This window comes from Capricornis sumatraensis, chromosome 10 (genome assembly GCF_032405125.1).
Source record: "Capricornis sumatraensis isolate serow.1 chromosome 10, serow.2, whole genome shotgun sequence".
Taxonomy (NCBI): domain Eukaryota; kingdom Metazoa; phylum Chordata; class Mammalia; order Artiodactyla; family Bovidae; genus Capricornis; species Capricornis sumatraensis.
In genome coordinates, this window is record NC_091078.1 from 45,853,896 (window position 1) to 45,868,524 (window position 14,629).

Sequence of the window (14,629 nt, forward strand, 5' to 3'; positions counted from 1 at the left end):
CAGTCACTCAGTCGTGTCCAACTCTTTGCGACCCCCTGAATCACAGCATGCCAGGCCTCCCTGTCCATCACCAATTCCCAGAATCCACTCAAACCCATGTCCGTTGAGTTGGTGATGCCATCCAACCATTTCATCCTGTAATCCCCTCCTCCTCCTGGCCCCAATCCCTCCCAGCATCAGGGCCTTTTCAAAACAATAGATTTCACTTTTTTCTTAATTGCACATGGAACATTCTCCAGAATAGATCAAATCCTGGACCACAAATCAATCCTTGGAAAAACTTAAAAATGAAATCATTTCAAGCATCTTTTCTGATCACAATGCTAAAAGCTTAGATATTAACTACAGATGGTGTATTAAAAAGCAAAGACATCACTTTGTCAACAAACGTGCATATACTCAAAACTATGATCTTTCCAGTAGTCATCTATGAATGTGGGAGTTGGACCATAAAGGCAGAGTGCCAAAGAATTGATGTTTTTGAACTGTGGTGCTGGAAAACACTCTGAGAGTCCCCTGGACAGCAAGGAGCTCAATCAATCCTAAAGGAAATTAACCTGGAATGTTCATTGGAAGGACTGATGCAGAAACTGAAGCTTCAATACTTTGGCTACCTGATGCAAAATTTGACTCACTGGAAAAGACCCTGATGCTGAGAAAGATTTAAGGCAAAAGGAGAAGAGAATGACAAGGGATGAGATAGCTGAATGGCATGACCAATTCAATGGAAACAAACTTGGGCAAACTCCAGGAGACAGTGAAGGACAGGAGGCCTGGTATGCTGCAGTCCACAGGGTGACAGAGTCAGGCAAAATTTGGTGACTGAACAACAACAGGATAAAAACTATAAATAACAAGAAGCATGGAGGCTAAACAACACACTTCTGAATAACCAATAGGTCACTGAAGAAATATAAAAGGAAATCAAAACAAGCTTAGAAGAAAATGACAATGAAAACAAGACAAACCAACACCAATGGGATGTAGTAAAAGCAGTGCTAAGAGGGAAGTTTGTAACAAAAGCCTACCTCAAGAAACAAGAGACATCAAATCAACAACCTAACCTTACACCTAAAGCAACTAGAAAAAGAAGAACAACAACAACAACAAAAACAAAGTTAGTAGAAGGGAAGATATCATAAAGATCACAGCAGAAATAAATGAAAAAGAAACGAAAGATAGCAAACATCAATAAAAATAAAAGCTGGGTCTTTGAGAAGATAACATTAACAAACTGTTAGCAAGATTCATCAAGAGAAAAAGGGAAAAAGACTCAAATCAATAAAACTAAAAATGAAAAAGAAGTTACAAAAGACAACACAGAAAGACAAAGGATCGTAAGAGACAACTATGAGCAACTATATGCCAATAAAATGGACAACTTGGAAGAAATTGACAAATTCTTGGAAAAGTAAAACTTCCAAAACTGAATCAGGAAGAAATAGAAAATATGAACAGACCAAGCATACACATGGAAATTGAAACTGTAATCAAAAATATAGATCAATGAAACAAAACAGAAAGCCCAGAGAAAAGTCTACCCACCTATGAACACCTTATTTTTTACAAAGAAGGATATACATGGAAACAAGATAGTCTTTTCAATAAGTGGTGCTGGGAAAACTGGTCCACTAAATGTAAAAGAATGAAGTTAGAATACTTCCTAACACTATACATAAAAATAAACTCAAAATGGATTAAAGACCTAAATGTTAAGACCAGAAACTATAAAACTCTTAAGAGGAAAACAGAGGCAAAACACTGATATAAATCACAGCCAAGATCCTATATGACTCTCCTCCTAGAGTAATGGAAATAAAAATAAGAATAAACAAATGGGACCTAATTAAACTTAAAAGCTTTTATAGAACAAAGGAAACTATAAACAAGGTGAAAGACAACTCTCTCAGAATGGGAGAGAATAATAGCAAATAAGACAACCGACAAAAGATTAACTTCAAAAATATACAAGCAGTTCCTGCAGTAGCAGGAAAAATAAAAAATAAAAAAAGATATTTCTCCAGAGAAGATATACAGAAGCTAATAAACACATGAAAAGATGCTCAATATCGCTTATTATTACAGAAACGCAAATCAAAACCAAAATGAGGTATCATCTCACACCAGTCAAAATGGCCATAATAAAAAAAATCTACAAATACATGCTAGAGAGGGCGTGGAGAAAAGGGAACCCTCTTACAGTGTTGGTGGGAATGTAAATTGACACAACCACTATGGAGAATAGCATGGAGAGTCCTTAAAAAACTAGGAATAAAACTATCATACAACCCAGCAATCCTACTATTGGGCATATACCCTGAGGAAACCAGAAATGACAAAGACACATGTACCCCAAAGTTCACTGCAGCACTATTTACAATGGCCAAGACCTGGAAGCAACCTAGATGTCCATCGACATTGAGTGGATAAGAAGTTGTGGTTGTTCAGTTGCTCAGTCATGTCCAACTCTTTGTGACCCCATGAACTGCAGCATGCTAGGCTTCCCTGTCCTTGCCCATCTCCCAGAGCTTGTTCGATGAGTCAGTGATGCCATCCAACCAACTCGTCCTCTATCACCCCCTTCTCCTCTTGCCCTCAATCTTTCCCAGCCATCAGGGTCTCTTCCAATGAGTTGGCTATTCCCATCAGGTGGCCAAACTGAAGCTTCAGCATCAGTCCTTCTAATGAATATTCAGGGTTGATTTTCTTTAAGATTGATTGGTTTCATCTCCTTGCAGTTCAAGGAACTCTCAAGTCTTCTCCAGCACCATAATTCGAAGGCACTAGTGCTCAACCTTCTTTATGGTCCAACTCTCACATCCATACATGGCTACTGAAAAAACCATAGCTTGGTGTATACGAATATTTGTCAGCAGCAATGTCTCAGCTTTTTCATACACTGTCTAGGTTTGTCATAGCTTTTCTTCCAAGGGGTAAGCACTTTACAATTTTGTGGCTGTAGTCACTGTCTGCAGAGATTTCAAGATTAAAGAAAAAAAAAAAAAAACACTCTCAACAGATTGGGTAGAGAAGTAACATACCTAACATAGTAACACCATATATGACAAATCAGCCTTGTCATCATGAGGCTTGCAAAACTTAATGAAGCTATCAGCCATATCTTGCAGAGCCACCTAAGAAAGACAGGTCATAGTGCAGAGTTCTGAAAAACAAGGTCCATGGGAGGAGGAAATGGCACACCACTCCATTATTCTTGTCACGAGAACCCCATGAGCAGTATGAAAAGACAAAAAGAAATGAAACAAGAAGATGAGCTCTCCAGGATGGATGGTTTCCAGTGTGCTACTGGGAAAGACCATAGGGCAATTACAAATAGCTCCAGAAAGAATGACGCTGCTAGGCCAAAGCAGAAACAATGCTCAGCTGTGGATGTGTCTGGTGGTCAAAGTCTGATGTTGTAAACAATATTGCATAGGAACCTGGAATGTTAGATCCATGAATCAAGTTAAGTTGATCAAGTAGGAGATGGCAAGAGTGAACATCAACATCTTAGTAATTAGTGAACTAAAAAGGATGGGAATGGGAGAATTTAATTCAAATGACCATTATATCTACTATTGTGGGCAAGAATCCCTTAGAAGAAATGAAGAAGCTCTCACAGTCAACAAGAGTCCAAAAGGCAGTACTTCAGTGCAATCTGAAAAACAACGGAATGATCTTGGTTCATTTCCAGGGCAAACCACTCCAGGTCTACTGACCCAACCACTGATGCCAAAGGAGCTGAAGTTGCCCAGTTCTTTGAAGACCTACAAGACCTTCCAGAACTAACCAAAAAACTAACGAAAAAAATAGGGAAGTGGAATGCAAAAGCAGGAAGTCAAGAGATACCTGGCTAAACAGGCAAGTTTAGCTTTGGAGTACAAAACGAAGAAGGGCAAAGGCTAACAAAGTTTTGCCAAGAGAATGCACTGGTCATAGCAAACACAATTTCCCAACACCACAAGACATCACCAAATGGTCAATTCCAAAATCAGGCTGATTATATTCTTTGCAGCTGATGGAGAAGCTCTATACAGTCAGCAAAAAACACAACCAAGAGCTGACTGTGGCTCAGATTATGAACTCCTTATTACAAAATTCAGACTTAAATTGAAAAAGGTTTTTTAAAAAATAACTGCTTTATAATCTCCAAAAATGGATCTTTCCATTTTAAGAGAAAACAAAGAACTTCAGGTAAAGTTCCTGACACAGTGATTGGCACAGGATATGCACTGAACCATAGCTATTACCTAAACCTCAGGTAACTGGCAGCCTTCTTGGGAAGCCTGGAGCATCCTCAAAGACCGTATTCTAGTTCTCTAGACAGACCAAGCAGTAAGACAACATGTAGAGTCTATTTATTCAATAGCAACTCTGAAGACAAAGTCTCAGAAATCTGAGGGGATGTATTTCCCCTATTTCTACTTCAGTCCATTTTCACAAGTTTCTGACCTTCGCAGGCTACAACTTGATGTAAAAAGCTTGATGTATGTCCTAGATATACTTATACACAACCTTTGAGGGAACAGTTTGGAGGTGCAGACGAACAGGACACTTGTAAAAGTGGGACAGCAGGGTCTCACTGTAGCCCACAAGGAAGTAGAACTTGTGTGGAGGTAGCTGCCTTAGGACCAGGGCACAGATCTCCACCTGGTTAGCCCAGCGCTTTAGAATAAGCTGGTCAGCCAGGCAGCCTGGGAAGGTGCCCAGCATAAATTTGCGAAGGAAAACATCTTCCACTGTTCGCTCGGCAGCATGGTCCTCCCCATCCAGGTTACCTAAAGAGAGAAGGGTACCAAGGTGAGTTGGCCAAAACTCCAGAGGTAACATCCAAAAGCGCTGAGCATTCAATTCCCCACCTTAGCCTCTTCTCTTTTCTTCTACAGTGGAAAAAGAATAATACTCTGAAGCTTCAAGAACATTATTTCAATAATCCCCAAACAAATCCTGTGAAGTATGTATTATCATTATCTTGTCTCACAAAAGAGAAGGGCACAAAACTGAGATGATTTCTTTATGTACACACAGAGTACCCCTTCCCCACTTTCTCCTCACTGCCATACAGAAGCACTGATCATTCTATGGGCCAGAGAGATGAAGTCATCAGCTACTTCTGAGATGTGAGCTCTCTCACTAGCTAGAGCCATGACCTCAACAAGTAAATTCTCACTGTAGACCATAAACCTTTGCACCTCTTACAATATTTGTTATGAGTCTCCACACCCACTCCCTAGACCTCAGAACAAGAACTTGAAAAGAGTTTGGGATAGAAATCCATACTTTAAGTAAGTTATCTAGACAGATGTATCTCAAACATTCAAGTTGAGAACCCTTATAATGAACAAAATATCATTGATTCTCATTAATTCACAGTAGTTATGCTTTGTAAAGTTAAGAGTTATGTTCTATATAATCAAAATGAATGACAAATTAGTAAATACTGAACTAAACCACTGCTCCTGGTGGAAATTCTGCAAGTCTCTGGTTACAATATTTTTATCAAAAGATTGATATTAAGCCTTATTTTATTTCTCTGTTAAATACACCTACAAATGGCTTATTAACACAGAACTCTCCCTACAGCTCTGTAACACATGCTGGAAGGAAGCTTTTCTAACAATCCTGCCCTGTAAGGCACAACAGTCTTCTTGTGCTTAGGAACACTAGATGGTGTTGCAGTGAAAAGGAAAAAAAAAAGCAATGAGTTTCTCTTTTTTCTTTCCCTTTCCTGAGTACAAAGGAAATAATGAGAACAGTAAACAAGTTGGATGTCAAACATGAACAGGCCTGAAAGAGATAATCACTCCTAACTTTAATTAATTCCTAATCTGTAGTCTGCATCTAGGTTTCAGTTCAGTTCAGTCGCTCAGTCGTGTCCGACTCTTTGTGACCCCATGAACTGCGGCACACCAGGCCTCCCTGTCCATCACCAACTCCCAGAGTTCACTCAAACTCACATCCATCAAGTCCGTGAGGCCATCCAGCCATCTCATCCTCTGTCGTCCCATTCTCTTCCTGCCCTCAATCTCTCCCAGCATCAGAGTCTTTTCCAAAGAGTCAACTCTTCGCATGAGGTGGCCAAAGTACTGGAGTTTCAGCTTTAGCATCATTCCTTCCAAAGAACACCCAGGATTGATCTCCTTTAGAATGGACTGGTTGGATCTCCTTGCAGTCCAAGGGACTCTCAAGAGTCTTCTCCAACACCACAGCTCAAAAGCATCAATCCTTCAGCACTCAGCTTTCTTCACAGTCCAACTCTCACATCCATACATGACTACTGGGAAAACCATAGCCTTGACTAGATGGACCTTTGTTGGCAAAGTAATGTCTCTGCTTTTCAATATGCTATCTAGGTTGGTCATAACTTTCCTTCCAAGGAGGAAGCATCTTTTAATTTCATGGTTGCAATCATCATCTGCCGTGATTTTGGAGCCCCCCAAAATAAAGTCTAACACTGCTTCCACTGTTTACCCATCTGTTTGCCATGAAGCGATGGGACCAGATGCCATGATCTTCGTTTTCTGAATGTTGAGCTTTAAGCCAACTTTTTCACTCTTCTCTTTCACTTTCATCAAGAGGCTTTTAGTTCCTCTTCACTTTCTGCCATAAGGGTGGTGTCATCTGCATATCTGAGGTTTTTGATATTTCTCCCGGCAAGTATCTAGGTTTACTTTCCCCAAAACTAATCTGACACTGTGTAAATTACATCCTGCACTTATCGGCCCCTAACTGCACGAGTTACATCCAGAACCTATTACTCTTTCCTAAGTGAAGTTGCTCAGTCATGTCCAACTCTTTGTGACCCCATGCACCATAGCTCCTCCATCCATGGAACTTTCTAGGCAAGAGTACTGGAGTGAGTTGCCATTTCCTTCTCCAGGGGATCTTCCCGACCCAAGGATCGAATCCAGGTCTCCCAGATTGCGGGCAGAAACTTTACCGTCTGAGCCACTAGGGAAGCCTATTACCCTTTAACTCTTTGCTAATTACATCCAGTACCTAGTGCATACTCTGATCACACTCTCTTTGTAGACCACTCCTTGTAGCTTTTTCATTTCAGAAAGAAGGCCATATTTAATAAACCAGAGACAAATGAACCCAATTACTGGGTTACCTGATGCCTGCTATGACTGTTTTGAAACAACAAGAATGCAAGACCTTCATTACTTTGAGCCTTATCATTTACCCTAAGACCAGGAGACCCAGGCTATATAAAGTCTAAAGAAACAAACACACACACAAAATGAAGTCTCTTGGTTCACAGTTCCTGAGGCACTAGCATGTTGTGTTCTCCCCTCAGCTGACTTCTTCCTCTAAACTCTGTCTCCATAATTTTTATTTGGCATGGGTGGGCAGAGAAAGCCAAGATTTTGGCAGCAACAAATGGGAGCTCATGCAGAATCTGCTTGCGGGTGACCCTACAGGGCCCCTTGCCTTGATTGGAAGTTTAAGCATCTCTCTCCATACCAGGCTCTTTCAGGAAGAATGGCTCATTGGGGGTTTTCTCTGAGGCAGGATGGCCTGGGACTCCCTGTTGTAGGGCTGTACCCCAAACACACCCAACTGGCCAACTTGGCTGCAGAATTCCAAGGCTATGGTGGAGAACAGGGGAGAAGATGCCCTACAGCTGCAGAAGCTTTATTTCTGCCTTGAGGACGCCTTCTCTTTCACTGCCCTCTCGGGCACAGATTTCTACTCTGAGAAGACATTAATCCATGGAGAATAAAAAAGAGGGAGTTTGATATGTCCCAAACTGCTATGTTTGGTAAGCCCCCTAGAGACGGTTGATGTTTCCTGTTTGGGGAATAGCTTCAGTCCCAGTTTAGAAAATTTTGAAGAGATGCTGCTTTCACAAGGTGTCACTTTGGACAAATGTCACAGGTTTAGCAGGACTTGGAAGTCACACTTGAGGCATTCTTGCCATTTGGCTTTTTGACTTTTGGACATCTTCATGCCATCCTTTTGGGGCATTTTTCTGCTCCCTTGTTTTTGATTTCTGGGCATATCTTTGCCATTCTTTGTTTTTAGTGACTTCCTGCTCCTGCAGTTTGGTTTGTTTATATTGTTATGAGCATGCAAACATCCAGTTCTAACTGTTCAAGCTAGAATAGGAAGCACTTCTTCTAAGGTTCCATCACAGAGTCCCCTAAGAAAAACTCTAAGTTATTGTCAACCTATAGATAATAAGACTGGGAGCTGACTGTGGCTCAGATCATGAACTCCTTATTGCCAAATTCAGACTTAAATTGAACAAAGCAGGGAAAATCACTAGACCATTCAGCTGTGACCTAAATCAAATCCCTAACAATTATACAGTGGAAGTGAGAAATAGATTTAAGGGAGTAGATCTGATAGACAGAGTGCCTGATGAACTATGGAATGAGGTTCGCGACATTGTACAGGAGACAGGGAGTAAGACCATCCCGAAGAAAAAGAAATACAAAAAAGCAAAATGGCTCTCTGAGGAGGCCTTACAAATAGCTGTGAAGAGAAGAGAAGCAAAAAGCAAAGGAGAAAAGGAAAGATATAAGCATCTGAATGCAGAGTTCCAAAGAATAGCAAGAAGAGATAAGAAGGCCTTCCTCAGCGATCAATGCAAAGAAATAGAGGAAAACAACAGAATGGGAAAGACTAGAGATCTCTTCAAGAAAATTAGAGATACCAAGGGAACATTTCATCCAAAGAAGGGCTTGATAAAGGACAGAAATGGTATGGACCTAACAGAAGCAGAAGATATTAAGAAGAAGTGGCAAGAATACACAGAAGAACTGTACAAAAAAATATCTTCACGACCCAGATAATCACGATGGTGTGATCACTCATCTAGAGCCAGACATCCTGGAATGTGAAGTCAAGTGGGCCTTAGAAAGCATCACTACAAACAAAGCTAGTGGAGGTGATGGAATTCCAGTGGAGCTATTTCAAATCCTGAAAGATGATGCTGTGAAAGTGCTGCACTCAATATGCCAGCAAATGTGGAAAACTCAGCAGTGGCCACAGGACTGGAAAAGGTCAGTTTTCATTCCAATCCCAAAGAAAGGTAATGCCAAAGAATGCTCAAACTACCGCACAATTGCATTCATCTCACACGCTACTAAAGTAATGCTCAAAATTCTCCAAGTCAGGCTTCAGCAGAACGTGAACCGTGAACTTCCTGATGTTCAAGCTGGTTTTAGAAAAGGCAGAACAACCAGAGATCAAATTGCCAACATCCGCTGGATCATGGAGAAAGCAAGAGAGTTCCAGGAAAACATCCATTTCTGCTTTATTGACTATGCCAAAACCTTTGACTGTGTGGATCACAATAAACTTTGGAAAATTCTGAAAGAGACGGAAATACCAGACCACCTGACCTGCCTGTTGAGAAACCTATATGCTCATATCTAGCTCATCTTCTCATACCTAGAGAAACACTAGCACCATTGAGACTGACATTTGCTTTGGCTATTATGGAGAAAACTACAATCAAAAGTCAAAATAGAGTAGCTATGGTTCAGACATTTAAGGAAATAACTAGATGGAACAGGGGGTATGATTTCAGACAAGTCCTTATATTGTTAAAAACTTGAGTTTCCTAAGTTGTATCCAACCTGGGATGCCATTCAGTTCAGTTCAGTTCAGTCACTCAGTCATGTCCGATTCTTGGCGACCCCACGAACTGCAGCACATCAGACCTCCCTGTTCATCACCAACTCCTGGAGTTCACCCAAACTCATGTCCATCTAGTCGGTGATGCCATCCAGGATGCCATTAGCCATTCTCAAAACAATGTCTGCTTGCAGTTGGTCACACAATGTTACTTTTTAAAGGTCTCTACTTGTAATTATTTTAGGTTTAGACAATGAAACTGTCTCAGATCACATGTTAACAAAAATAGAAAACACATGTGCAGTGACCAATAGCCATATTAAAGGTTAAAACCTACTTGGATAAAACCAGACAACTGGCTACCCTGGCTTCAAGTCTCCTTGAAGTGTAAAGTCTAGATTAGGATTCAGGTGTATTTTCCTAAAAAGAAATAATTTCTATTCTGTTTACTAACGTTCTCAGTTCAGTTCAGTCACTCAGTCATGTCCAACTCTTTGCGACTCCATGAATCGCAGCATGCCAGGCCTCCCTGTCCATCACCAACTCCCGGAGTTCACCCAAACCCATGTCTATTGAGTCGGTGATGCCATCTAACCATCTCATCCTTTCAGTCACTCAGTCATGTCCAACTCTTTGCGACTCCATAAACTGCAGCATGCCAGGCCTCCCTGTCCATCACCAACTCCCAGAGTCTACCCAAACCCATGTCTATTGAGTCGGTGATGCCATCTAACCATCTCATCCTCTGTCGTCCCCTTCTCCTCCTGCCCTCAATCTTTCCCAGCATCAGGGTCTTTTCAAATGAGTCAGCTTTTCGCATCAAGTGGCTAAAGTACTGGAGTTTCAGCTTCAGCATCAGTCCTTCCAATGAACACCCAGGACAGATCTCCTTTAGGATGGACTGGTTCGATATCCTTGCAGTCCAAGGGATTCTCAAGAGTCTTCTCCAACACCACAGTTCAAAACCATTAATTCTTCGGCACTCAGCTTTCTTTATAGTCCAACTCTCACATCCATACATGACCATAGCCTTGACTAGAGAGAGGGAGCTTTGTTGACAAACTAATGTCTCTGCTTTTTAATATGCTGTCTAGGTTGGTCATAACTTTCCTTCCAAGGAATAAGCATCTTTTAATTTCATGGCTACAATCACCATTTGCAGTGATTTTGGAGCCAAGAAAAATAAAGTCAGACACTGTTTCACATCTATTTGCCATGAAGTGATGGAACCAGATGCCATGATCTTAGTTTTCTGAATGTTGAGCTTTAAGCCAACCTTTTCACTCTCCTCTTTCACTTTCATCAAGAGGCTCTTTAGTTCTTCACTTTCTGCCATAAGGGTGGTATCATTTGCATATCTGAGATTATTGATATTTCTCCCAGCAATCTTGATTCCAGTTGTAACTGAGTGCAAATGGCTCCAATCCTTTGGACAGGATAACCCAAGCAGTGACCATTATCTGGACCGCACTTAAAATTGTTATCAAATGTAGCTTGGTTCTTATTCTTGCTTTGATTCCTAGTTACAGTAATTCTTTCACTGATCTTTGGCCTCTGCTTTTTTTTAAGAAAAACAAAAAACTACTTGTCAAATTTTGCCTCCTCCAGATTACAAGATTCACCTCAAGGTAATGACGATACAGAGATTAAGCACTCCTAAGAAGAGATCCTAGAGGAATAACAAGAGAATTCACCAGAAGGCCCCTTAATAAAACATAATGAAACACAGCGAGAACTCCACGACCCCAACCAGGTAGGGTCGACGAGTCCCTTGTCAGCCTCAACAAGCTACAGAAGACAGACCATAGTCCCTCTTCTTCCCAATAAAGATTTCTTGGGGTTCACGTCTCTCAAAGGGGATTTGAAATAGGACATAAGTGAGCCCCTGGGTTGGACAGCTGGTGACTCTCAAGTGGAGCAAAGCTGAGGTTTTATCCTCAGCCAGACAAGAATGACACTTATTTCCCTTCCTCCACTGATACAGAGTAAATAAATTAACACTGGGAAATTTGTTGCAGTGAAAAGGAAAAAAGAGGAATGAGTTTCTCTTTATTTTCCTTTCCTTTTCCTGAGAATAAAGAAAATAAAGAGAACACTGAACAAGCTGAAGAAACATAAACAGGCCTGAAAGAGCTAATTTTAGTTTTACTAGTTTTTTACCTAGTTTCACTTTACCTATTCCTAATCTTAGTCTGCAACTAGGGTTGCTTTTCCCAAAACTAACCTGACTGTACATAAACTACATCCTGTACCTATTGCCCGCTAATTCTGCATGAGTTACATCCTGCACCTACTACCCTATAACTCTATGCTAATTACACCCTGGATCTGTGCTTACTTACCTTCACTGCACTCCCTTTGCAGACCACCCTTGTAGCTTTTTGCATTTCAGACAGAAGGCCACAGTACAATAAACCAGAGACAAATGGACCCAATTACTGCGCTACCAGATTGCAAGACCCAATTACCAGGTTACCTGATGCCAACTATGACTGTTTTGAAACAATTCAAGAAAAATGAAAAATCTTCATTACTTTAAGCATTATCATTTACCCTAAGACCATAAGACTCAGGCTATATAAAGTCTCGATTCCCCTAGGAGTGGGGCGCAGCTCTTTAGACACTAGCCTGCTGTGTTCTCCCCTCAGCTGGCTAAAGATTAAAGCCATCTTTCTATTCCCTCAAAACTCTGCCTGTATTTTTGGGGGCGGGGCATCAGTGGGCAGAGAAAAGCAAGATTTTGCTGGTAACAAGAGCATGTCAGGGGAATCAACAACAAAAAGCACAAAACTTGAAAACATGGCCCTGTGGCTAAGTTGCTTAGTCGTTTCCGACTCTGTGTGACCCCACAGATGGCAGCCCACCAGGCTCCTCCATCCCTGGGATTCTCCAGGCAAGAACACTGGAATGGGTTTCCATTTCCTTCTCCAATGCATGAAAGTAAAAACTGAAAGTGAAGTCGCTCAGTCGTGTCAGACTCTTCGCCTCCCATGGACTGCAGCCTACCAGGGTCCTCCGTCCATGGGATTTTCCAGGCAAGAGTACTGGAGTGGGTTGCCATTGCCTTCTAACAGATCGCAAAAAGAGGACTCGTTTACAGCATGAAAGCTGAAACAAGAAGGCAGAGAGCCTTCTTCAACCTTGGCTAGGAAGGCACACACAGAGTTGTTGCTCCACCCACATATGAGGATGAATGTCAAAGTGAGGTAGGAGATAGATGGAATTCAGGTTGGACATTTATGAACAGCCACTCTTCTGCTTGCATTTCCTGAGTTAAGAGACAGGTGGGCTTCAGTTAAGGGATTTACAGGCAACAAAAACAGGGCATATAGCCAGTCTTTGTCTCTTGCTAACACCTCAAGGGAATAATCATTGCAAGGACGGAGAAAGGAAAAAAACCCTGTCTGATAAGAGGAACACTACACATGCACAAAAGGGCTCCTTGGGGTCAAAAGTCAGAGGACAATTCCAGGCCACAATGAGTCTTGCTCCTCCCAGAAGCCTTCACTTGAAGATCCATCTTGGCTAGGGTGTGCATGGGCACCCTAGAGGAGGGTCCTGAGACAAATTAACAAAAGGGAACAAAGCAAGGTGACTGGCCTGAGGGAAGACACAGACTTGGAAAACTGCCCCTTTACAAAGGATTTAAACTTCCCAAAGGGGCAGCTCTCTCTGAGCTTGTCTATGCAGCTTTCTGCATGTATTTTTCCTTTCAATAAATTTTCTACTTTATTCTTTATCTTCTGCCTCCTTATCTGAATTTGTTCTTGACTAGGCAGGCAAGACTAGGGAACGTGGCCCTAATTGCTGGGTCCTGTGGTACAGTGGTTAGGACTCCCTGTCTGGGAAACTAAGGCCCTGTTATCAGCTACCACTTACTGCTACTTGCTGCAAGCTACCGCCTAGTGTTACACAAGTTCGAAATCAAAAAGCACCTCGAGCAGGCAAATTCACAAACATGGAATCTGCAAATAATGGTGTCAACTGTATGTAGATTTGTGCTCTGGTGGAAAACTGCAATATTTAGAACAGTTTCCAGAGTTGTTCAAATTCTACAGGGTTTCGCTTTTTTCACTGCCTCTGTGCTATTTCATATCTCTAAATTATAGTCGAGTTTTATTGTTTTAGTCATTTAGTCATGTCTGACTTTTTTTGCAACCCCATCAACTGTGTCACCAGCCAGGCTCCTCTGTCCATGGGATTTTCCGAGCAAGATTAATGGAGTGGGTTGCCATCCCATCCCAGGGATCAAACCAGTGTCTCCAGGTTTCCTGCACTGCAGACAGATTCTTCACTGCTGAACCATGCAGGAAGCCCCAAATAACCGATAGCAATGCAAAACAATTATCTTTAGGCATGCAAGTAATTTCTGTGTAAGTTCAACAAAGTCCTTACCGCCGCCCCCCATGGAAAAAATCAATTTTGCATCCCTTCAATACATTTGGACATTCTGTATCACATACCTCTCATCTATATTAATTCTTCTTTACTTTGTTTAACTGATTTCTGATCCACCCATTTATTACTGAGTTAAATAAAACCTCTGACACGTGTTCAATTCGTGTTTTATGTGACAGTCACGACACAGCACGTCTTCTGTCCCGCACCGTCCCCTCACCTGTGTGCAGTGACAGCCAGCCCTTGCGGTGGGCGATGTAGTGAGGCGCATGCGCTTCCTCGTAGGTCACCGCCTTGTTCCCCTTGTCCACTCGGACTCGGGCCGCCCGGTTCTGAAAAGAAACGAGGCCATGACTTTCCGCGACCACTGACCAAGGGCGAGCCCCAGGTCATGTCCCCAACCCCAGGTGCCAGACTCCCAGGTCGCGAGTCCCTATGCTGCGCTCACCTTGGAGCAGACCGCGGAGGTATGCAGAGCGCGCCAGATGCACGGCAGATCCCGGCTCCAGGACAGCATCTGTAGGGACAGTGAAGGGTGAGACCCAGACAGGCGCCCTCACTTCCACCCGGCCGTCCAGCCCGCACCGCCCACTCACCAGAGGCCTGAGCCCGCGACCGCCGTGGAAGGCCACCATCTTAGACG

The 14,629-nt window shown here is 42.2% G+C and overlaps 1 protein-coding gene across 1 annotated transcript; it reads right to left on the minus strand.

Moving 5' to 3' along the window:
* Positions 1 to 4,405: 4,405 nt before the first annotated feature.
* MRPS24 (mitochondrial ribosomal protein S24) lies at positions 4,406 to 14,629 on the minus strand. The gene is made up of 4 exons (XM_068982147.1): positions 14,583 to 14,629; positions 14,435 to 14,503; positions 14,207 to 14,318; positions 4,406 to 4,778 (listed from the first exon to the last, which is right to left on the minus strand). Exons 1-4 carry the CDS (start codon positions 14,619 to 14,621, stop codon positions 4,495 to 4,497), a joined length of 504 nt encoding a protein of 167 aa, XP_068838248.1. The 5' UTR covers positions 14,622 to 14,629; the 3' UTR covers positions 4,406 to 4,494.